The sequence below is a fragment of the Penicillium concentricum genome (genome assembly GCF_028827145.1).
Source record: "Penicillium concentricum strain IBT 3081 chromosome Unknown utg000004l_segment0_segment0, whole genome shotgun sequence".
Classification (NCBI taxonomy): Eukaryota; Fungi; Ascomycota; class Eurotiomycetes; order Eurotiales; family Aspergillaceae; genus Penicillium; species Penicillium concentricum.
Genome location: NW_026622757.1, coordinates 17501 through 42390, shown reverse-complemented (window position 1 = coordinate 42390; position 24890 = coordinate 17501). Strand labels below are relative to the sequence as shown.

General features: G+C 47.0%; 7 protein-coding genes across 7 annotated transcripts in view; 5 read left to right on the top strand and 2 right to left on the bottom strand.

The window, feature by feature from the left end:
- Positions 1-917: 917 nt before the first annotated feature.
- Positions 918-3765, top strand: N7517_008964 (uncharacterized protein; the record flags this gene model as incomplete). Its single annotated transcript, XM_056726687.1, has 6 exons — positions 918-1744; positions 1801-2180; positions 2562-2668; positions 2733-2788; positions 2839-3308; positions 3365-3765. The coding sequence occupies 6 exons, from the start codon at positions 918-920 to the stop codon at positions 3763-3765; spliced, it is 2241 nt and encodes a 746-aa protein (XP_056575259.1).
- Positions 3766-5713: 1948 nt separating this feature from the next.
- On the bottom strand, positions 5714-7267 carry N7517_008963 (sulfatase family protein; the record flags this gene model as incomplete). Its single annotated transcript, XM_056726686.1, has 1 exon — positions 5714-7267. One exon carries the CDS (start codon positions 7265-7267, stop codon positions 5714-5716), a length of 1554 nt encoding a protein of 517 aa, XP_056575258.1.
- Positions 7268-8052: 785 nt separating this feature from the next.
- Positions 8053-9636, top strand: N7517_008962 (fungal specific transcription factor domain-containing protein; the record flags this gene model as incomplete). The annotated part of the gene is made up of 1 exon (XM_056726685.1): positions 8053-9636. One exon carries the CDS (start codon positions 8053-8055, stop codon positions 9634-9636), a length of 1584 nt encoding a protein of 527 aa, XP_056575257.1.
- A 603-nt stretch (positions 9637-10239) lies between these two features.
- On the top strand, positions 10240-11959 carry N7517_008961 (Major facilitator superfamily domain general substrate transporter; the record flags this gene model as incomplete). Its single annotated transcript, XM_056726684.1, has 4 exons — positions 10240-10491; positions 10547-10861; positions 10964-11583; positions 11662-11959. The coding sequence occupies 4 exons, from the start codon at positions 10240-10242 to the stop codon at positions 11957-11959; spliced, it is 1485 nt and encodes a 494-aa protein (XP_056575256.1).
- Positions 11960-12123: 164 nt separating this feature from the next.
- Positions 12124-16557, top strand: N7517_008960 (uncharacterized protein; the record flags this gene model as incomplete). Its single annotated transcript, XM_056726683.1, has 3 exons — positions 12124-12288; positions 12511-12974; positions 13023-16557. 3 exons carry the CDS (start codon positions 12124-12126, stop codon positions 16555-16557), a joined length of 4164 nt encoding a protein of 1387 aa, XP_056575255.1.
- A 1497-nt stretch (positions 16558-18054) lies between these two features.
- Positions 18055-23508, bottom strand: N7517_008959 (zinc finger BED domain-containing protein; the record flags this gene model as incomplete). Its single annotated transcript, XM_056726682.1, has 3 exons — positions 18055-18080; positions 22696-22879; positions 22942-23508. The coding sequence occupies 3 exons, from the start codon at positions 23506-23508 to the stop codon at positions 18055-18057; spliced, it is 777 nt and encodes a 258-aa protein (XP_056575254.1).
- A 1138-nt stretch (positions 23509-24646) lies between these two features.
- Positions 24647-24890, top strand: part of N7517_008958 (uncharacterized protein) — a gene marked incomplete at both ends in the record, with an annotated part of 597 nt that continues 353 nt past the window's right edge. Inside the window, one exon of the mRNA XM_056726681.1 lies at positions 24647-24890. This exon is cut by the window's right edge and continues 353 nt beyond it. Within this exon, the coding sequence (XP_056575253.1) occupies positions 24647-24890 (244 nt within the window).

Genomic DNA, 24890 nt, shown 5'->3' with positions numbered 1-24890 from the left:
TGAGTCATCACCTATTCTCCCCGCAGAATCCTTTACAAAGTAGACATCGTCTAAGATAGATACCTCATTTCGTGATGTTGATGTTTTAGAATTCCATCTCAAATCATTTGCATTTAATATGACCCATAACTGAAGTAGTATGTGAAATTTATAATTAATGACGATTTTACATTGAGCTGGGGCAAGTATATATCCCCATATGAACAGCCAATTTTACTACTTCAGACCATAAACATATCCTTGACTTTGTCCATGGACCTGATGTCCACCGTAATCAAGCCATGTAAGAAGAGAAAAGAGTCATAACTCGAAAGGTACTTGTATAGAGAATTGATTCTGTCTGGCCTGATATTTCCTCTCTTGGGGGGTTCAACTTTCCGAATTCGGATCAATAGTTAATCCGATATCTCAGTGAAGCCTAGGTCACCTGACCTTGGAAGATCATGGAGGCCTCGGCACCTTCAAGGTCCAAGGCAGTTGGGGCCAGTCTTTCATTCCATAATTTGATGTGAAAGTTAATCGCAAAATGGAAATCCGGATCATGAGAGTTATGTCACCTGATAAGGTCTAGCACCACGGAGACCCTCCGCTCACATGGTCGGGGTTATCTCCGAGCACGTTCCGGATGTGCAATGGCTGGATATCAACTCTTCCAACCGGCAATGAAACAGAATCACCTGAACTTCCAAGGTTGTTACACTGGAAGACTGCCCAGGTGCCGGTGTGCTCGCCGTCGGTTCCATCCGAGAATAGCACGTCTCATGGCTCCGTCATCGCATTTAAGCTTGAGGGTCACATGTGACCGGACATGAATTCAGACTTGCTAAATTAAAAGAACAGTTTGTAGTTTGTCGAACCTGGTGGTGCAGACTCCAACTCTGTTAACGTCGAATATCCTGCAAAATCCCCCCCCAACCATGACTTCAACAATATCATCTCTGTTTGGTTACAAATCCGATCGCTCCGGAGCACCAAAGGCCTTAGAAGAACCCCTTAAAGCTCTCCCGGCTTCCTGGTACCGCTCACCAGAGATGTATGAGTTGGAGAGAAGAGCGATTTTTTCGAAAAAATGGATTTTGACCACTCACAAATTGCGTTTCGAAAAACCGGGAGACTTTTATCGCTTCGAGATGGCTGGATTTTCATTTGTGCTTTGTCTCGACCGGGAGGGTAACTGGAACGGCTTCCACAACATATGCCGACATCGTGCATTTCCCATCATCTCCCAAGACGAGGGTAACATTCCGATCCTTTCTTGCAAGTATCATGGATGGTCATATGGCCTCAATGGAAAATTAGCCAAAGCGCCCAAATTTGACGACGTGCCAGGATTCAAGAAAGAGGAGCAAAGCCTATTCCCGGTTCATATTCATCTTGACGCGCTAGGTTTTATCTGGGTCAATCTTGACTCCTCCCCAACCCCAATTCCCTGGGAAGAGGATTTCCAAGGTGTCGACACACAAGAAAGGTTCAAGCAATTCGATTTCAGCCGGTATAAATTTGACCATACCTGGCATATGAATGGAAACTACAATTGGAAAACCTTGGCAGACAACTACAATGAATGTTATCATTGCACTGTGGCCCACCCGGATGTGGCGAAACTTGCCGACCTGTCATACTACTACACCATCTCGAAACCCGGACACATTCAACATTTCTCCCGCCCGAAGAAAGACAAAATGCAAGACGACATCAAGAATGCCAGCACGTACTATTTCCCAAATGCTTGCATGACGGTTTCGTGGGTTCCCCTTCATATCAAAGCAAAGCAGTGAGAACTGATGCCCTTCACTATAGACCGCACTTTTTCTATCTGATGCGATGCGTTCCAACTTCAGTGGGGACTTGCTCCATGGAATACGAGGTGTATCGGCATAAGGAAGCCTCCGATCAAGACTTCGAGTACATTGACTCATTTTTCAAACGAGTTTTGAACGAAGACAAACATCTTTGCAATGCAGCTCAAAAGAATCTAGATGCTGGTGTATTTATCAATGGGCAACTTCATCCAGACCTCGAGAGCGCTCCTTTGTTCTTCCAAAACAGTGTGAGGGGTCTTCTCAGGAAACACCGCGAAGAGGAAAAACGCGAGAAAAAGGAACTCTGGCCAGCTCGCCAGAGCTCCTCGGGGTCAACCACCGCGGAGGATATTGAGTTCTGTGCGGAACTAGCATGTAGTAAGAAATCTAGTAATCTTCAATGGTAGTTTAGGAGAAGTTGAGCTGATCCAATGTAATTTTGGGGGTTTTCTTTTCCCTTTTTGCCTTTGATCCGGCCAAGCACCGAGTTCTAAGAATAGTATGAGAACATATCCATTGGATGGAGATAACTGGCATATATTGAACACTACACTACACATGTATGTACGATATGTCTAGTGGACCCGAGAGACATGTGACCCCGCACTTTGAAATATAATCTTTCACTCTGTGAGATTCATGGGACTCCCAAGTAAGTATCAATGAGTTCCCGTATCAGCAAGAGATCGCATCAGGCTTGTGAAAACTGTCGGTATGGACTTCGTTCATATAAATATATCACCCACTGACATGGTATAGACGAAAGAAGACACGTTGTCCTGGAGAAAGACCAGCTTGTTCAACTTGCACTCGTCTTAACCAGACATGTCGCTATAGCAGGAGTCATGACTCATTGGAGCGACCCGGTGATCGGGCTTTGGTGGGGTTTGACTTAATCGACATGATCCTAGGATACTAACCGAGCTGTAGGAAGATCGACTACATCACCTAGAAGAGAAACTGGAGATGATGTTGGAAAGATCGATGTATGCCCGTTGAATCCCGCAGAACCATGAGACGGATCTGATTTCGATAGTCCGAATAACCATTCTGCAACCCCCAAGTCCTTTTCATGTGGACCTGCCGATGTATACGAGACTACCTCACTGTCTCCCCAAATCCTAGGTGATCCCCTAGCCATGAGGGTATCTCATTGTGGTAACCTGGATGACAGTGCGAATGTGACACCATTCATCGTTCCATCCAAGGAAACTATCGTTGAATCTTTCAGTCTGTACCTGCAGTATTGCCACAAACAGCCGTTGTGGCTTTTTGACGAAAAAGATCTATCAAATCCAGAGGCGTATTGCCAGGAAGTCATGTTTGGTATCCTCGCGTTGGCTCTGCGTTATTCAGACAACCCCTTTTTCAACGGTCAAAGGGACAAAATGTGCCAGGAATATGCCGAGGCTGCCCGTGACCTTGTTATGCTTCGAATAGCCAAGGGAAAAGTACAAATTTCTACGATACAAAGTCTTTGTCTTATCGCACTGGGCAATTTTATTGGTGAGTTATCTGCCCAACCTATGAGTAAACCCAACTCATAATCATTCATTTTGCAGCCAATGACACTCATATGGCTTGGCTACACATTGGACTTGCGACAAGCCTCTCTAAATGCGGAGGACTTGACATTGAGCCGCACAATGGAGAACTCACGGATATGATGGAGACAAAACGAAAACTGTTCTGGAGCATTCACCTCCTCAACCGGCAATATGGCCCAGACAATATGCAACTGAGCCTGCTGCACGACATTCAGCGTCCAGAGTATATGGGGGTCAACATGGACACCATGAGAAAAATAGGAGTAACGCCTCCCCAGCCGCCATGGGAAACCGGAAATACAACACAACCCGGAGGTATTTGGATATACATGGTGCAACTATCCACTCTGTGGAGTGAAGTTCAACATTACATTTCCCATTGCGCCAGCGGAGACTCAACACCCCCTGGTCATTGAAATCGGGTTATTCCACAATAGGAGCTCATCTAATGAACATTGAAACGAAATTTCCCACATCACATCGATGGGACTCGGTGAGATTCATGGACCATTCGAAAGAAGACTTGCACCAGAACCGTGGGTATTGGAGCCCCTGGATCTATCTCCAGTTTACATATCACGCCATCCACAGTGTCCTCAACCATCCGTTTCTTTATTCGTGGAGACCTCAGCAGTCTTGTCAACTTGGCGTCCCAAACACATTTTGGAAAACGTCATCTGAGCTAGCTCTCATCCATACCACATGGACAGTTCGTCTGATTGAGATTATCAAAGACAAAAGCTACCAAGTATCGGACCCATTCCTTGGACATCTAGTAGCCATCGCTGCAACAATTCAACTTTACTACTGCCGTGCGGCAGATTCAACCATCAGGGACTCTGCACAAAGCAAAGTTGATATTTGTCTGAAGTTTTTAGGACAGCTTGCCGAAAGATGGCCAAGATGCCAGGCAATAGTGAGTATGATCCAACAATCAAAGGGCTCAACGAGCTTACGAAATAAAATAGTACAAAAAGCTAGAAATAATTCTGCAGTCTGCGTTCGCTTCAAGTGCAGCATCGAAGACCCTGAATCCTCCCCGAAGAACGCTATCAATCAATACTGCCTTGATGTGGGAGATTCTTCTCTACAACTCGCCAAGAACTTCATCTGCGCACATACGTGGAGGCCTTTTCGATGTATCCTTTTTCCAAGCAGTCGAGGGCAAGATAGATGACAAAGAGACTGTTGAGACAGAGATTTTTCATCATTCTACAAGACCAATCGATACATCAGATGGAGGTCAAGCATTACCACCCTACTCAAGCGCTGCGACCGGTCGATTCTCTTTGAGAGATGCGCAGCAGAATGAACAGGAGTCTTGGAATCAAGGCCCTTCTGCCCCTGCGGACAATATCGAATATTTACCAGAAACCATGACCTGGTCTGGACCTGGACTCCGGGATGTATCTTGGATGGACCTTTCACATGATCCCCTTTTTCAACTTCAAGACCACCCAAATCCCAACTTGGGAATATGGGACATTGGAAATTTATAATTTGGACAATCTTTTCTAAGCAAGACTCTCCCGTTACATGTGAGGATAGCTTCAATTGTACTATTTGCTCTGAGACAATTTTCAATCGTGATGCTTTCTTCCGGGAATGGGTAGTGTTGATCTGATCACAAGCCCGGAGCTGCTTTAAAATTAGATATACTCGATTATAGGCTTATTCTAGATTCTGAAGTGTTTTGACAACATGTGTAAGGAGATACTGTGGTGTTTCATAGAAGCGAATCACTAGGGAGGGTTCAATCTTTTTCTAGCCTTCGGATCTCCTTTCCCTTCAATTGATATAGACTGTCTGATAGGACGAGACAAGCTTCGAAACAGGTATTTCGTCCATCCTACAAATGTAATGTCCATTGTGGTATTGATCCAGTCCCATAGGGTGCGATAAATGATGCGGGCGCGAATTAGTTTGTGGATATTCAGTTGAAGATATTGACCAATGCACTGTTCACGGTGATTTAACAGCAATGATAGGAATTTACCGCCTATGCGACCGGAAGGAACTATATATTCGCTTCAGTCAAAGAATCATGGACCCCAAAAGGGCTCCGCGCTCGGTTTCATGCAATCATCTTCTATAATGACAGAATGGGAGTTAGATTGGTAGGTGGCTCATCTCCATCTGTGCATTATACCCTCACCTGATTCCGAATATAACGGCTTCTCACATGTTGATGTTGAGACAGGTGAGTGGGTTGGTGGTTATAGGTTGAAGACAGAAGAACTATGTGTGATGGAACTGAGCATTTTAGTATTTCGAACATGGAAGGCGAGCAAGGTTGGAGATAATCTAGACATCAAATCGCCAACAAAAAAGAAGTCTATATGGTAAACTACAGCAGGTTGCAATCTATTGAACAAGTTTCTCATGTGCAGGTTCATCCCCGATCTCCATCATCTTCCTCTCCAATAACCTCGTCATTTCAATCACGGCTTCCGCATACTTCGGATCCGCATAACAATTGAACAACTCGAGCGGGTCTTCCTGACAGTCAAACAACTCCCATTCACGACAGTCCTCGCCGCCTGGCCGCGCTCCATCGACGAGCAAATCATCATTGTACCAGTAAATCAACTTGTATCGATGATTGCGGACTCCATAGTGCGCATACGCTTCGTGTTCAGCATCATTGTGCATCCAGTATCTGTGATACGCCAGCTGATCCCAATCAGCGGGACAATTGCCACCCAAGATTGAGCGGAAGGTTCGGCCCTGCATGTAGGTCGGCGTGGTGATGCCGGCGAAATCCAAAAATGTGGGCGCGAAATCCACATTGCAGACAATGTCACTGCAAACACTGCCAGGCTTGATTTCTTTGGGATAACGAATCATCAACGGCATTTGGAAACTCTCTTCGTAAATGAACCGCTTGTCAAACCATCCATGTTCACCAAGGAAGAAGCCTTGATCCGATGTATAGACGACAATGGTGTTATCGGCCAACTCCGGATCTGAATCGAGCAGGTCGAAGATTCGGCCGACATTGTCATCCACGCTCTGAACGGTACGGAGGTACCGTTGCATATAACGCTGGAACTTGAACTCAGCCAGTTCCTTTTTGGATTCAAAATGGAAGACGGTGCCGTCCTCGTTGTCAATGAGCCTCATCAGTCGAACTGCCTCGTCCGTGGAAGGCGAGGGAACCTTCCGCATACCACCGGGCATCTTCTCTCCGACCTTTCTCCGATCCCCATCGGGCTGCGCTAGACCTAGGTCCTTGTAGGACAAGTCTTCCGAGACTCGCATTTTCGCGATCGCGGCCGCCTTTGCACGATTTTTGTAGTCATCCGAGAAGGTGTCGGGTAGCTGGATGGGGTCTTGGTACAGATCCTTGTGCTTCTCCTGGTATTCCCAGCTCCGATGCGGTGCTTTGTGGTGGCACATGACGAAGAATGGCCTGGACTGGTCTCGACCTTTGATGAAATCGAGAGTCATATCTGTAATGATATCCGTAGCATATCCTTCCATGACTTTTGTACCATCGGGACCAATGAACTCAGGGTCATGATATTCGCCTTGGCCCGGGAGGATGGACCAAAAGTCAAATCCAGTAGGTTCATGCATTTTCCCCTCCCCCAGATGCCACTTGCCGATCATGGCGGTTTGGTAGCCACCACCTCGGAGTTGTTTTGCGACGTTCGGAGTGTGACGTTGGATTTTGGAATGGAGGGACATCACGCCATTGACATGGTTGTGCGTGCCAGTCAGAATGGCTGCTCGCGATGGTGTGCAGATACTGTTGGTGACATAACAGTGATCGAAGCGCATTCCCTCATTGGCGATCCGGTCGAGGTTTGGCGTTTGGTTGATTCCAGCCCCGTAGCAGGAGATGGCCTTGGAGGCATGGTCATCGGCCATAATGAAGATGATATTGGGTCGCTTGGACCCTACATTAGCGGCCATGATGGGCTTTTCGTGTCAGCAAATGCAAAAGACAAAGAAATGAGCTGGAAGGGGAAAAGACGAAATTGTCACGACTGCGCTCGCAATTCTTTGAAGAGGAGCTGGGCATGGTGTCTTATTAGCCAAGAATTGTGCCTTCATACGACACAATCTCCAAGTTCAATGTTACGTTGAAGATAAAAGGGAATTCTTTTTCCCCGGACACGGTAGTCGGGAGAAATTATACGGATGTCGGTCAATGTGTCTCAACTTGGATTAGTCACCCCACCTGCCCGTACACCTGCCATTACCTCGGGGAGCTCCATCCACTTAAAATGAGAACTGACACTATCAGAATGTTACTCAACAAGTATGGGGACTCTTTTTGAGTATAGACTTACACCATGCCGACTTCCGATCCAATGATACTACCTTATTTATCCGTTTTCAGATCGCCAAATCCTCGAGCAAAACAAGTCTGTCAACAGTGCCGAGCTCGGAAGGTATTCCTTATCCATGACCAAAAGTTAAGTGAAATTTACTGACGGAATTAGGTCGGTTGTGATGGTCGAGTTTCTACTTGCCGCAACTGTGAGCGTCTAGGCTTTCAGTGTTCTTTCACCCAGGGTGAATCCCTTCTAGTGGCTGGTACGCGATCCAGTCCAAGCAACGACGAAAGACCCGAGCGGTTACGAGGGCGGAGTTCCTGTTCACAATGTCGAGTGCGGAAGGTTCGATGTTCTAATACCCACCCACAATGTGCCAACTGCATCAAATATAACAGACTTTGTTCATATCCTGCATCGATGGTGGCCCAGCGACGTGACAGAGGTTCTGGGGCACATGGGGAACCTGGGGAATGTGATCTACCTGATGCTCCACCCTCGGACCCTCGAGGTCCTGATGCTTTTTCGGCACCTGAGTCAATGTCCGTTGCGCACGGCTCACTGCCGCCCGATCGAAGCAAAGAAATGGCGCAGGGAGATCCTTCCCATGGTGAAGCGATAGAACTGGTCCGCAATTTCTTCGAGCATCTCTATCCAGTTCCGTCTTATGCGTTTTTGCATCCGTCCACGACCTTGGCAAAATGCAACCAAGGCACATTAGAGCGACCGCTCCTTCTTGCCATCTGTGCCTTGACCTCCTTGCACGTCCCTGTACACAACGTGAGCGTCGACCGGGAGAAGAGTGCTGCATGGGTGTCGAATGCGGAAGAGACTATCTGGAAATGCCTGGAAACCCCGACCATGCCTCGTTTGCAAGCCTTGTTGCTTACCATCAGCTATCGAATGGCAACCGGGAGCTATGAAAAGGCATTCATGTTGACAGCTATCGCCGCCCGTGCGGCCTCTGCCATGGGTCTTAATCATGAGCAAACCCACTTGGACCCGATTTTGGAGGAGACCAGACGCCGCACCATATGGTGTTTCAAGTTGCTAGAGTCCTATTTCTCGATCGGGCTGACCGAATTTGAAGTCTGCCCCTTTGAGTGCATTTACTTACACCCACCGTCATTGGAAGACTCATTTGGGTTACTCTGTCCGCCCGGATCGGAAGACTTTGCCATTTTCGCGTTGCGAGATCAGAATGAGCGGGGGTCACTGAATATGTGTATTCGATTGGCCTCGATTCGCCGGGATATTATGAAGTTGACACGGGAGCTCGCCGTTTGCACCGAGCCTTACTTGCATCTCCAAGACGTGACTGGGGGTCTCGGGGAGATCCTCTGTGAACTCAAAGCGGAAATACTCAACCAAGCCGAAATCTCGACCACGGGGCTGAAGAATTTGATTGACAGTTCCTGGCTGCCCCGTCACATTATGACGTTTACCTTGTGGCATGGATGCTATTTTGACCTCTATCGTATTTTCCTCCCTGGGTACCCTGAAGCTCCGCCCTCTATCGTTCTGAGTACGATCGACGCGCAGTTTGTGCAGATGGCGACCCGAGCCTGTGTTGAACATGCACTGGCAGTCGTGAATCTGTTTTGTGACTTGAACCAGACCTGTACTAAGCCCCGGCTGCTGGAGTTTGCTACTGGAGTGTGCGTCTACCACGCCATTCGATTGATTCTATTTATCGCGCATTCGTCAACTGAGCCCGATCTTCTTAGCCTTGAATTCGCCGTGAGTCGAGCGGAGTTATGCCTGGCCGCTATCAAGCGATTTTTCCATGGACTCGCCTTGGCACAGCCCATCCTGGACGATATTGCGCAATTGATTGAAACATTCTCCTCCAGCGACTCCGCCACCGAAAGCCTTTCGGTCTTTCACAAAGTTAATCACGGTCGGAAGTCTGACACCCGGATTCTATCCGCTGCGCGACCTCGGCAACACTTGGCCGTTCATAGTGTTTTGCAACAAGCCAAATTTTTTACAGAGGAGTCTTGATAGCAATATTAGATATAAACAATTTAATTATTAACATATGTATCTTTTTGTGTACTTCCAAGGTTATCTTATCTACAAGATAAAGTCAATCCCCGCGAAAGAGGATTCCAAGGTTTCCGATCGGGGGCTAATGCAAGTTTAACCTTGTGATAGTGATACCTCGTGGACAGAGTGGGACCCCGGTAGTCGGTCAACATTACCATATTGGGATTATCCCCAGTTTCTTTCTTTTTTTCTTTTTTTTGGAGTTCAGCTTGCAAAGAGATAACAAGAGAGATTATGGGGAAATTGAAAAAAAAGTTAAAAAGTTCTATAGTTACAATCTACTATAATCACTTGTTCTTTTTTCTTTCGGTTACATGACCCCGGAATGTATACACCGCCCTTCAGATAAGATATTGTTGCCATAATAATTATTTATGACGCGATCTCGTGTTAATCTCCAGGCCTTCTTAGTGTGCAGTGTAACATCAAATTGATAACACTCTATATGATCTAGATCCCAAGACATAAATGTAGACACATCCCCCCCCCAAAAAAAAAGAAATGCCATCGAGCCTTTCTTTTTTCTGAACTCGACCTATACACACGATTCTCCTCGGTATGACAGTCGAAAACCCTGCCATTGGGTCGGTTTCGGAGACCATGAAGGAGCCTACCACCCAGTCCGAAGGGTTTGACACGACCGAAGCCTCCACTGGTACATTTTACTCCAGGGTCAGTGGCTGGTATGCCAGGCCTCTCTTCCAGCTGATTTTGGTCGCCCTCATCTGCTTTCTGTGCCCGGGCATGTTCAATGCCCTGAGTGGCATGGGAGGAGGTGGACTGACCGATGCAACCCTGGTGGACAAAATGGTAATATGGCCCCGTTTCTCTGTGGTGAACGGTACTAACCATATGGATTCCATAGAACACGGCTCTTTATGTCACCTCCGCCTTTACCAGTTTCTTTTCCGGTACGATCGTCAACCGACTGGGTGTGCGGATCACGCTCGCCTGTGGAGGTATCGGTTATTGTATCTATGTCGCCAGCTTGCTCACCTCATTACACAAACACGTCCCCGGTTTCAACATTTTCGCCGGCTTCTTGCTCGGTGTGTGCTCGAGCTTGTTATGGACGGCTCAGGGCACCATTATGGTGTCATACCCGCTGGAGCATCAAAAGGGACGCTTCTTCACTTTGTTCTGGTCCATCTTCAATGTTGGATCGTGTGTTGGCAGTCTGGTACGTCTTTGAAGATCCTCTCTTTTACGCTTGCGCATCAGTACACTTGCATGGAAACCCTAAAGGTCATCCATAATCATCTGCTAACTCCTGACATGGCAGATTGTTCTTGCCAACAGCATCAACGAGAAGAAAAACGTCAACGTACCAGACAGCACTTACATCGTTTTCGTCGTTCTGACATTCATGGGCTCTGCGCTTGGGCTGTTCATCGCCGATGCAAAGAAGGTGGTCCGGTCGGATGGGTCGAGAGTCGTTCTGATGAAGAACCCGAGTTGGAAGTCCGAATTTATCGGTCTCTGGATGACCCTCCGCAGTGAGCCATCTGTCTTGCTGCTTTTCCCCATGTTCTGGTCATCCAACTGGTTCATCTCCTATCAGACCAACTCCGTCAATAGCGCTTACTTCAATACCCGCACCAAGGCATTGAACACCTTCCTCTATTATATTGCTCACATCCTCGGAGCTTGCTTTATTAGCACCATGGACTTGAACTACTTCCGCCGCACTCTCCGTGCTAGGGGAATGCTGGTCATTCTCTTCAGTCTGACAATGATCATCCACGGCGGCGGTTATGTCTTCCAGAAACAGTACACTCGTCCCCCAGGCGGTGTGAAACCGTCCATCAATACGGACTGGACAGATTCCAACTATGGTGGGCCGATGTTCTTGTACTTTTCTTATGGCTTCTATGACGTGGTCTGGCAGGGTGCAGTATACTGGTATGTGATTTTCCTCTTCGTATGCATGTCAATGCCATCGAAACTTGCAAAGCTGACCAGGAAAAAAAATTCATTTAGGTACATTGGAACAATCAGCAACTCCGGTCGGAAGAGTGCCAACTACGTCGGCTTCTACAAAGGGATCCAGTCTGCCGGTGCTGGTGTCATGTGGGCATGGGACTCGACACACCCGGCGTATATGTCCGAATTTGCTAGCAACTGGGGCCTTTTGGCCGGCTCCGTCATTTGTGCCGCTCCTTTCATCTGGCTCAAAATCAAGGATCATGTGGATATCGAAGAGGATTTGGTGGGCACAGATGAGAAACTGGAGGATGTGAAGCCTGTTGATACAGAAATGCGCGAACGCGTAGCTTGACACTGAGGTAGGATGATGGCAGAAGTGATCGCAAGAGGACCTTGAAAAGTCAACAGGCACCCAGAAGCCCAAGGTTTGCCTCTGTGCTGGATCTATGTGCAAGGAGAGAGGACATGTATAATTACATAGCAACAAGACAATTAATACATTTATGCTAATACAACATGAGTACCACCCGTATCCTCCTATACCATGATGATGACAATGATGATGAATTCATTAACCCGATGTACCTCGCTATTACATACAGGCTGCTATGCGGGAGTAGCGTCCCGAAGCCTGCTCCTGACGACAAATGGTGGTGCACCCCCAGTATGCAAATCCACCCTGTATGCAGGGCTCAATTACTCGATTTCTCGAGTCCTCGAGGCCCTGCAACCTGAATTGTAAGGCCACAAACCGGCCAGTGTAACTAAATGCAGCAGAACACATGTCAGGGTGTCCGCCTGACCGGCTGGGCGCCCAGCGTCTAAATTACCCCTCTTTATTTTTTCGCCAGAACAGCGGAACCTATATATCCAATCCGGTAACTTATCATTAAGTCTCTATAGTACCTACAGACGTTGAACATCGTATTTATTGCCGTGTCCCTTAAAATGGATGGTTTATCCTCGGCAGCAAATGTTATCGCGGTTATTCAATTAACAGGAACCCTCGTGAAACTTTGCGGGGGCTACATTAGAGAGGTAAAAGATGCACGGGATGAAATCCTCGGCCTACAACAGGCGATTGCAAGCCTCCAAGGTACACTTCAAGAGCTGCAAATGTTCATTCGAAGTAACGATGCAAAGAAGCTTCCTGCCTCTTCCCAACTGGTCAGCGATAGTACCGATTGCCTCACCGACCTCCAAGCCTTGGAAGCGAGACTTAATCCACGGAAGGGAAAAAGGCTGATGAGGACACTGGGACTCCGAGCCTTAAAATGGCCTCTAAAGCGCTCAGAGGTGGAAGGTGTTATTCAGAAGACTGAAAGATACAAATCTTTATTCATCTTATCCTTGAGTGTGGATCAAACGTACGTTTATCCAACATGATAATTTGACTCAATTTTGTTGATTCAAAGTCCACATAGCTCTCTGATGGTCGGTGTGGCGCAGATTACCGACCGCATTAATCAGAATATGGACTGGATGAAGTTGGAAGGTGTGGCGGAAGCGGGATTTGAGTCATTCTCCAACCGAGACGAAGTTCAATGTCTCCAAGGCACTAGGACTAAGCTTCTCCAGCAGATAATGGAGTGGGCTATGTTGCCGTCCCCAAAAGCCATTTTTTGGTTGAATGGCATGGCTGGGACGGGAAAATCCACAATATCTCGGACTGTGGCAAGATCGCTCAAGGACAGTAACCACTTAGGTGCTAACTTCTTTAAAAGAGGTGAAGGGGAACGAGGGAACGCGAGGAAATTTTTCCCGACATTAGTAAGGCAACTGATGCTTAGGATCTCTGAGCTGAGGCCTGGTGTGCAAAAGGCACTCCACGATGACCCTGACATAACGTCAAAATCAATTAGTGAGCAGTTTAACAAACTACTCTTTCAACCGCTGCTCAAGCTTGACCAACTCGGCCAGCAAACTCAAATCGCTGTGATAGTGATCGATGCTCTGGATGAAGGTGAACATGATCAAGATGTACGAAACATAACCCGACTACTGCCTCGTCTGCAGGAGGCAAATGCGGTTCGCATCCGGGTCTTCCTGACTAGCAGGCCTGAGCTTCCAATCATCCTAGGCTTTTCAAAGATCGCAGATCATGATTATCGGAACCTGGCTCTTCACGAAATACCCGAAGAAGTGATAGAACACGATATAGAGTTATTCCTCCACGATCGATTTACGAAAATCCAACATGATAGGAATGTTTCTCGAGACTGGCCTGGCGTTGATGTCCTCCAAGAAATTGTCACAATGTCCGTTCCTTTGTTTATTTCTGCTGCTACTATTTGCCGATATATCGAGCATTCGAAATTGGAACCAACAATACGTCTGACAGAGCTCCTAAAGGACTCGCGTCAATATGCAAAAAAAATGGATAAGACCTATCTGCCAATTCTAAGGCGGCTCCTCGAGGATGAAGAGAGCGATAAGTCAGAGCAGCAGCAGCTCTTGCACCTGTTCAATAAAATAGTCGGTGCCATCATCCTTCTTGCAGTTCCTCTTTCAACAAACGCGCTGTCGCTATTTCTTGGTATAGAAGCGAACCAGATTGGCAATCTGTTGGATTCTTTCCGGTCTGTTCTAAGCGTTCCCAATGATCGAGATCTTCCTATTCGGATTCTACATCTTTCTTTCCGAGATTTTTTGATTCAATCCGAAAGTGAATTTCTTGTTGACGAGCCAAACAAGCATAAGGAAATTGCTTTGTTATGTCTTGAAAAAATGAGAAGCGATCTGCGGAAAAATGTCTGCAATCTAGAAGGCCTTGCAACCCGTAGGGCCGACATCGATCCTCAATCCTTACGCCGGCACTTGCCACCAGAACTAGAATACTCCTGTCGCTACTGGATACATCACCTCAAACAGAGCCCTGTCTCATCCTCCGAGGCCGAGTTTGTGTTGCTGTTTCTCCATGAGCATTTTCTACACTGGGTTGAAGCAATGAGCCTACTTGGTCTTGTGTCGGAAGTGGTGGGGATGCTGAATCTCCTCCAGAAGATGCAACTCATATGCCCCACTGGAAGCCACAAGGGCAATGACCAGTCTTTAATTTCCGAGTTTCTGCATGACGCAAAGCGCTTCATCCTGAAGAACCGCCAGATGGCCGATGATGTGCCCCTTCAAATTTACTACTCAGGACTTGTATTTGCACCTACAGAAGCGATCGTTCGTAGAAAGTTTGAAGCAGAAATTCCAAATTGGATAAGTCGGTTACCACATGTTGGGAAAACCTGGAGTTCAGAACTGCAGACCCTCGAGGGCCATTCGGCATCGGTTGAGTCGGTCGCCTTCTCGCCCGACGGCGCACTGCTAGCGTCCGGCTCCTATGACAAAACCGTGCGCCTCTGGGACTCAACGACAGGCTCGCCGCAGCAGACCCTCGAGGGCCATTCAGGCGGGGTTCAGTCGGTAACCTTCTCGCCCGACGGCGCGTTACTGGCATCCGGCTCCAGTGACAAAACCGTGCGCCTCTGGGATACGACGACAGGCGCGCTAGAGTATACCCTCGAGGGCCATTCAGAGGAGGTTAACTCGGTCGCCTTCTCGCCCGACGGAGCGCTGCTAGCATCCGGCTCTAGTGACAAAACTATACGCATCTGGGACACGAGGATAGGCGCGCTACAGCAGACCCTCGAGGGCCATTTAAAACAGGTTTTGTCGGTAGCCTTCTCACCCGACGGCGCGCTACTAGCGTCCAGCTCCCTTAACCAAACCGTGCACCTCTGGGACTCAGCGACAGGCGCGCTGAAGTATAGCCTTGAGGGCCATTCAGACTCAGTTCATTCGGTGGCCTTCTCACCCGACAGCGCGCTGCTAGCGTCAGGTTCCGATGACCGAACCGTGCGCATCTGGAACACGGCGACAGGCACGCCGCAGCAGACACTCAAGGGCGATTCATTATCGGTTCAGTCGGTAATCTTCTCACCCAACGGTGCGCTGCTAGCGTCAGGCTCCGATGACAACACTGTGCGCCTCTGGGACACGGCCACAGGCGTGACGGAGCAGGCCCTTGAGGGTCATTCAGACTCAATTCAGTCGGTGGTCTTCTCACCTAATGGTGCACAGCTGGCGTCCGGCTCCCGTGACCAAACCGTGCGTCTTTGGGACACGGCGACAGGAGCGCTACAGCATACCCTCGAGGGCCATTCAGGCTGGGTTTGGTCGGTCGCTTTCTCGTCCAGCGGCGCGCTTCTAGCGTCCGGCTCTTTTGACCAAACCGTGCGCATCTTGGATACGGCGACAGGCGCGCTAGAGCATACCCTCGAGGGCCATTCAGACGGGGTTTGGTCGGTGGCCTTCTCACCCGACGGCGCTCTTCTAGCGTCCGGCTCCCATGACCAAGCCCTACGCATCTGGGATACGGCGACAGGCGCGCTGGAGCATACCCTCGAGGGCCATTCAGACGGGGTTTGGTCGGTGGTCTTCTCACCCGATGGCGCTCTACTGGCGTCCGGCTCCCTTGACCAAACTGTGCGCCTCTGGGACACGGCGACAGGCACGTTGCAGCAGGCCCTCGAGGGTCATTCAAACTCAGTTCAGTCGGTGGTCTTCTCACCCGACAGCGCTCTTCTGGCGTCCAGCTCCCGTGACCAAACCGTGCGTCTTTGGGACACGGCGACAGGAGCGCTGCAGCAGACTCATCCTTTCAATGGAGTAGTCACTGAGCTCAAGTTTAATCACGATGGGTCATATCTAATCACTAATCTGGGCCCCCTTCATGTTCAATCCGGGGCCAAAATTCCTGCTGCTAGTTCAAACATCGTGATTTCGGGGATCTTCATCGAGCAACAATGGGCAAAGTTCAACGGCAAAAACATTCTTTGGCTTCCTCCTGGGTCTCGTCCTCGTTGTTCCGCGATCAATGACAATTTACTTGCCCTAGGATACGCATCAGGGCTTGTTTCGTTTTTAGAATTTCAAGCCTCGTGGTGCCAATTATTTTGAGTACTCTTTCTTCCTCTAATTTCTAATCTCTTTGTAAAAGAAGGACCTGGGAGGAGATGTCAATTCGTATGGCACTACATTGTTGGTGGAATGTTCTATTTTACGCAAAGTTTTAAATTCAATATACTCTATTCCGTTGTGGTTTGCCATATTTGAGCATGGTAATCATAAGCTAAGGCGGGGCAAAAAAAAAAGTACGTTCAGGACTTCATGGTGGAGACCCTCGGCAAGCCTTTATACTCGCATAGCTAAATGATGTGCACTCAGTGGACCCTTACCTCGTCACCTGGGAGTGAGAAAGGAAGTGACATCATGCAAGATTGCTATATTCTCAAGGCCCACTCCAACAACTCTTGACATTTGACTTGTTTGCATTGATTTGGAAAGTTCTAGTTAGCTATTCCTAGACCTCATAACCGCCCGCGAGCGGCCCTCTGAGGGCCGACAAACAGGACAAACAGGACAAACAGGGAAATCCCTAGAGTTGCATAAAATATGCATTTCTCAGCTGTATTATCTAGTATTTGGTTTACAGCTTAGTATTGTAGAAAATAAATACAACTAGGAGTAATCGTTTGAACGGGCTAAATAACATCAAATCTCAATGAAAATATCTTATTTTTCGAGGAACTAATATACATCCAAGCTTCAAGTTCTACAGCGTTTGTCACTCTCAATTTCATAACCATCAAGTTTACTTGAGCGCTTCCGAACCCTCCCTGAATGCCGTTGTGTATGAGGCAACTCAGGCTCACTACCCGCATCCTCCTCCTGCTCTTCAACCTCGAGCTCCGATTGAGTACGCTGCCTCCGTGGTGATTGACCTTGATCAACTACCACTTAGATAGTACTATCTTCATCCTCCACGTCCTCGTAAGTATCACTACTCTCGTCATTATCACTTATAGGTTCAAATAGGCCTTGCCAACTCCCATGGGACTGAAAAAATTTTGGTCCCATATCCTGGTCCCATCTACTCCCATGGGACTTGTCAGACGAGAATCTGACCCGCTCCCCGGCGAGTCGAATCTCTCCACAGCTTCTCCTGGTCTTCCCGGGGACTCTGTTGTACGCTACAGGTGTTGTTCAATCCGATCGATTGGATGGAACTTCAGGATTACGGGTGTGTAGAGAAATTCAATGGATGGGGTAGATTCTGTTAAAGACTACAGATACTGGATGTGTCCATGGGACCTGACCTCACCACGGGCGGTGAATTCGTCTCCGCCTCTTTCTGCCCTCCCCCTAGTCTTCCGCACGACCCAGTAAAACCCAGACCCAGTAGTGGGTCTGGGGCCCCAAGCTGGGTTACAAACTAAACAAACATGCTAAGGATTCTCAATGTATAACTTATGCATTTATTCGCGGTAATTTTGAGTATTTGCTTTACTTGATTATATCTAATTTTATTTGTAAAAAAGGTAAAAGAGATGCGTATAATTGAGGATTCTTTGTCAAGTAAGCTAATGGTATTCAAATAAATCATCTTCCCTGCTTTTACGTTTTCTCCCTGATGCTCGTGTCTGTGTACAGGTTGGTGGTAATGATGGCGAGCAAGGACGGCCATGTTCACTTGTAGGTAAGGGCCTCTCCTCCGGTACATCCTCTGGTCTATCCTCAATTATAACCTCAATTGCATCCCCTGGTTTATCTTCCGGTTTATCCTCCTGCTCCTCTGTATCACTAATTGGATCAACCTCAATCTCACTGAGCTTCTCTTCCCTCTCCTCTTTTGCCGCCTCAAGCTCATCCTGGGAGAAGAATTTCTCAAGAAGTGTTGCTTCCTGCTCCTCCATATCAAATTTCGTTTTACAAAGAAACATCATTAATGCCTCGACAGTCTCATTCTTCATTCTACCACGACGATAGTGACAAATATCTCGAGCGGTATTAAAGAGGCGTTCAACTCCTGCGCCAGTTGCTGGAAATGAGAGTGTATCTCGCGCAAGGGCAGCAATGGCCGGAAAGCGAGCCTGGTGCTCTTTCCAGAAAGTAAGCGGCCTAACAGAAACAGTATCTATTTATCTATTAGTATTATTATTGCATATACTCTTTGTATTTACTTACCGCTGTCAAGATATTGACTGATTTCATCAGTAATGGCTCGTGGTTGTATATCCCTTCTATCAAGCATCTCCTCTAGCCTTGAGCTTGGATGGGCTATCGTTAGAGAGCTTTGTAGATCACGACTGCTTGTTCTAACTTGTGCTTGATATGGAACAAGGGCTTGTTCAAAAGCAAGTCGATAGGTATCTCGCCATTTCTGATCCCAATCACTGGAGAGGAAGAATTTGAATTTGTTCACCGGTGCAAGCATTGTACTGATTGCATAGATATTCCCTCGAAGATCATCAGCTTGGGAGTAATACTCATCAAGCTTAGACCGACCAGCTTCAAGGGCCTCTAGCATCTGTTTCTTCCATGGGACACGCTTTCGGCGTAGCTGTGCCTGTGATCGCTCAAGATGATCAAACAGTTTGTTGTAGATCTTGAACACATAGTGGGCAGTGACATCTCGAGTCTTTGATAGCTGTGTTGTATAATCAAAGAAGGGCTCAGTGATACAAAGAAGATAGTCGATCTGACGCCACTCTTGCTCGCTGAGTAGCATCTCCTCACAATCATACTCTGTACAGAATAAAGAGAAGATAGCACGTAGCCTCTTTGCCCGGCGAAGCATGAGGAACGTAGAATTCCATCGTGTCTTTACATCTTGGATTGGAACGATCTTGATATTAGTTGTCTGAAGATTGTAAAAGGTCTCTCTGCGCTGGGGACTTGCATTGACGTAAATCGCAAGATAACGGACTTTGTTCAGTGTGGAGGAGATCTGACTTTGCTTCGCATTTTCTTGGGCTAGCCTTGACTGCTTCTCCGTCCACCTTGTCTCGGCTGATTCATTTAATGGAACTGCCTTGATCCGAGCAAGAAGCTGATTTAGGCTGAGCTGGATAACGTGGGCAAGACATAGTATTCGGGTGGTAATAGTATCATCTGACAAAGCCTGTTGGAGAGTAGTAGCTAATGTCTTGTTGTTTGATGCATTATCTGTTGTCAACCCGAATACTTCATCTTCAATGTTGTGCTCCACTAGGGTTTCTATAAGAACACTACTTAGGTAAGAGCCGGTATGTGTACCATGAAGCGGCTTAAACCCAAGTAGTACCTCACGATATACCCAATCACTGTCAATGAAATAGCCAGTAATAGCCATAAATGCCTGCGAGAATGGAGATGTCCAGCAGTCAAGCGCAATGGATATCTTTGAGCCAGAAGGCAGCGTACGAAGGATACGCTGCTGCCGGTCTTTGACTAGACTGCCCAATCGGCGACGGATGGTATCGGTAGATAGGATCACTGGAGGGGATGGGGCGGAACGAGCTTTATTGATGATGCGTAGACCTTGCCAACTCCCACCATTTGGTCCCATGGGAGTGCCAAGAGATGGGACTAAGGTACCCAGTCCGGTCCCATTGGACTAAGATGGGACTCCCATGGGACTGTAAACAATGCAAACATGCAGAAAAACGTGACCTGCATAAGATATGAAGAAATGCCCTGTATTAATAGGTATTTGGCTTACAGTGAGAGTAGAGTGCGCCGCAAACCCAAACAATACTTTCTATAACTAGGTTTTCTGACCGCGGTCAGAATATATGCTTATTTAGCTATTATAGGCTTTTAACAGCCGTTAGAATATATACTGAATTTCTGACCGCGGTCAGAATATAGGGTGATATAGAATCTAATGATTGAACTATCTAGTATACTCGTATATATCATTATCCCTACGCCTCTTCCGATCTGTTTGGGGTCGAGCTTGACTTGTACTATCAATGACAATAAGAGGCAATGGATGTAGTGACGAATCATCATCTGACTCCTCAGCAGCCTCCTGATCTGTATCAACATCAACATCTCCAACTTCATCCAAGCCCTCGCCATCTTCACCCTCGCTAATTCCCTCTAATGTAGACTCAGGAAGTTTCGCTTCCCTCGCCTCATCAACCTCCGTCCTTTCGTCTGGATTCAGAATAGATTCAGGTTGGAAATCTTTACCAGTTTCCTCGCTCTCAACATCAAACTTAGATAAACAACGGAGCATCATTAGATCCCGGATTGTTGCTTCGTTTAATGACCCTCGTCGATAATGGCAGACATCGCGAGCAGTACTAAAGAGGCGCTCAACACCTGCACCGGTGGCTGGGATAGAGAAAATATCCCGTGCGACCGCTGCGAGTGTCGGAAATCGATACTCATTCTCTTTCCAGAAGTGGCATGGGTTGATTAAGCTCTGTTCTATATAGGATTAGATTAGTCAACTTATGATCATGATCATATAAACATACCAGTATTAAGATATCCCTTCAGTTCTTCTTGCCACCCAGTCTTCGGCTGCGGTAGTGGCACTGGCTGATCCTCTTCGAAAAGACTCATCATTGCATCTGTACTATGCGAGGAGGACTTTACACTCGTAAGCACTTGCTTTTCTGGCTGGCGTTTTGAGTATTCCTCCAAGTGCTTATGAAGAGACGTCTCATACACATCATACCAGGAGTAGACTTCGGCACAACCCATTCTAACCCGGACCCAACCCAACCCAACCCAACCCAAAGTGGGTTTTGGGTCCATTACTTCAACCCATTGGGTAACCCATTGGGGCCCCAATATAGTGCAAACAAAACAAACAAAAAATTTATATAGTTGAAATTCAAAGATTTAAATATATATATATCTAGCATAGTAATTGAATTCCAAAACAATTTTCTATAAAAAGCATTTTATACTATTAAAAAAGTATATTTAAAAATGCCAAGACTTAGATTTTATGAATTTTATGAATTTTTGTAAAAATGGGTTCAAATGGGTTATTATTGGGTTATTGGGTTTAACCCATTGGGTTTTGGGTTGGGTTGGGTTTTGGGTCGGAGTCTCCGACCCAAAATGGGTTCTGCCGAAGTCTAACCAGGAGGAATCCATTCCATCGACATCACCTGCCCATTCTGGCCCTTTGAAGAATTCAAGCTTATGCTGGGGTGCAAGAATTGTACCAATTGCATATAGGCTACCATGTGCTTGCTCAGTCGCTTTGTAGTACACTGATAGTTTCTTACTTCCGGCCTCAAGGGCCTTCAGCATAGCCTTTTTCCAAGGCACTTTCTTTCGTCGAAGGCGGGCCTGGGCCTGCTCAAAATGGGTAAACAGTCGGTTGTAGACCCGGAACACATCATGTATTGTTGTCGCCTTAATCTTTGATAGGCCAACGGTCCATTTGTAGAAAGGCTTCGTGATATGGAGCAAGTATTCGATCTGCCGCCACTCGCTTTTACTTAGCCGGAATTCTGGGCGCTGATGTTCTGCGCAATATCTTTGGTAGCTACCGGAAAGTCGATTGGCACGCTGGAGCATAAGATATGTTGAGTTCCACCGAGTTCGTACATCCTGGATCGGAGCAAGCCTCGGTTCTTCACTTTGTAGATTTAGAAATGCCTCCCGTCGCTGTGGACTGGCATTAATAAAAACCGCAAAGGCCCGTACCTAGTAGTATAGTGGTTAGTATGAAATGAAAACTGTTGGAATGCTTTAATTGCTTTACCTTAGCTAGCGTGTAAATGATTCCCTTTTGTCTCTGTCTCTTTGCTTGTTGAAGAATACTCCCGTTTTCTTCTGACCAGACTGTTGCCGTTTTATCGTTTTTTGGATCAGCCTTCATCAGGCCAAGGAGATCTTTTAGACTCAATTGAATCACATGAGCAAGACATGGAACCCGCACAATTTCGGTGAAATTAGGAAGCTCCATCCGTTCGATTGAATCACATAGACTATCAACCAAGGTTTTGTTGTTTGACGCGTTATCTGTAGTGATTGCAATTACTCGATTTGTAATATTCTGCTGCTGAAGAACCTCAAGGAGAATGTCTGCGAGATTAGAGCCTGTGTGCTGGCCGTGAACTGGCATAAAACCTAGAAGGATCTCATGGTAATCCCAATTGGTATCCACAAAATAGCCTGTGATTGCTATAAATGCCTGTTGGAAGGGCGAAGTCCAACAATCAAGGGCAATTGATAACTTTGCTCCAGCTGGGAGTAGAGAAAGAAGCTTTTGCTGCTCTGTGTGGACGATTGACTGAAGCCGACGCCGCGCGGTCTTTGGTGATAGAAGGGTAAGCTTCTGTTGAGAAAGCTGAGCCTCTGTAATAAGATCTTCGAATTCTTTATGCCGGAGGACCTCGAATGGAAGACGTGAGTTCGCTATGAATTTGACTTGAGCTCTTTCGAATCGCTCTTGGTCAAAGACCTTGCGGGTAGTTGGGCGAGTGGTCTAAATGTAATAAAAGTATTAGAATTGGATAGATAGAATGCAGAATCAGATGTATATAATACCGCAAGTTCGAGCGATTGCTGTATATCCTGTTGTATAGACCCCTTTTTTGATGCAGCTATACATGTGCGACTAGATAAATGCGCAGCGAGTGACTTCGAACCATTTGCTGATGAGGATGGGTGTAAAATTGCTTTTCCACATCTCCGACAGAGTGCCATTGGTTTCCCAGTTTGGAAGTGGGCTACTTGATCAAAGTGCTCCCAAGCGGTAGAGGTATACCTTGCATCAAAGTTCACTTTGCGTAGCGGAGGGTATGGTTGTGCACCTGCTGTATGACGCCACCACTCAATAAAGTCGGCTTTATTCATTGAAGTCCAAAGAACCCAGAACTTTTGATGTTTAGGACCGATACGACGGAGGGTTAGAGGAATCGGATTAGGCTCTGTTTGGATGATTGAAGATTCGGGCCCGCTGTAGATCGGCTGCTGGCTAATTGAATGATCTGGCGTAAGGGGCTCGTCAAGGATACCAATACTATAGACTGAAGAAGGTGGAGGGTTTCCCGCTTGGGAGAACGAAACCTGGGATGATGGGCCAGCCTCAGCATATAGTTCATATTGAGACATACTCGAATCATAATTGTACCAAAATGGAAGAGGGTATGAAAAGGATATCTCTGAGGCCTACCTTCACAATTAGGAGAGTCGCGTCCAGCTACTAGCAGATTCTAAACAATAAGTAGCGCGACTACCTATCATAAACAGGTAACGACCCACTTATTATTTCTCACTCATTGGCTTATTTGACGGGACTCCCGTGGGACTCCCGTGGGACTCCCATACAAAGGGGAAGTTGATAGATCTGGGGGTATCTAGAATCCCCCACAACTTTAATTGGAAAATCTTCACTTTTGAACCTGCTTTATCCTAAAATTCTGCAACAACCATATAGTAGAGAATAGTGATTCTAAGATAAAAATAAACAACTTAGGGGTAACGTTTCTTATGGTATAGGAATTAATTATATTTTACTATATATTTATCGAATTTTGGCCATCGCAATAATATATGAGAAATGTAGTCTAGTACCTCATGTGATAATATATATATTGCTCAACCACTTCCACCAAATACCATGTTTATATCTCTTTTATACCTATGGGCGATAATAGTCTATTATATAATTTTTTTTTTCAGAGGAAGATACTTTTTAATATAGACTTAAGTCATTTATGCACTTGATTGCAGACCATATTAGACAGCGACATCGCCCGTCCATGGGCACTAGGAAGTGTCCAAGGCCCGTGGGCCTTTTAGAATTTAACGCCCATCGCCCACCATTGTGCAAAAATAATGCAAAAATTACCCTATTAGGCTATTTTATGTGTATAACTAGTTCTTGGCAGTACGCACCTTGCCAAGAGTGCCCGCATATGTCTTGGCGACGCTAAAAGTGTCTCCACTTTCATGGGCGTTGTCGCAGTCTAGACAATATCATATAAAAAAACCACGTTGGTTGATATTGAAGGTAGGGACGGTTATACACCTGTAAATAACAGTATTTTATCTGATTACTTTGCAGATTTGTGCAGCCGAAAGAGGAAATTCTTGGCAAAATAATGCTAGCGTGGGACCATATGGGAGTCCCATAAGTTCCACGGGAGTCCCATGGGACTGACAGGGTTATGGGACCAAAATCTTTTTAGTCCCAGGGATAACTCGTCTCCGCATCTTCCCTGCCAGGCTGATCCCCTCTCCGGTTCTGATGGTTGCTGCCTCGCGCCGCACCTCAGAGCTGGGGGAGATCACCCACCGCAGCGGTGCTTCCGGGCACCCAGCAACGCTTGATCCCCCCCTATACTATCCTCCCCGCGTAGTGTTGCTTCGGCGACGCCCGGCCTTGGATGTTATTGGGGGGCCCTCGCCGCGCTGGGCCACTGGTGTATCCGCTGCGGTGACTGAAGCCCGGGGGCCTCTTGGCCCCCGGCACCGTTGGGGTCTGTGGATCG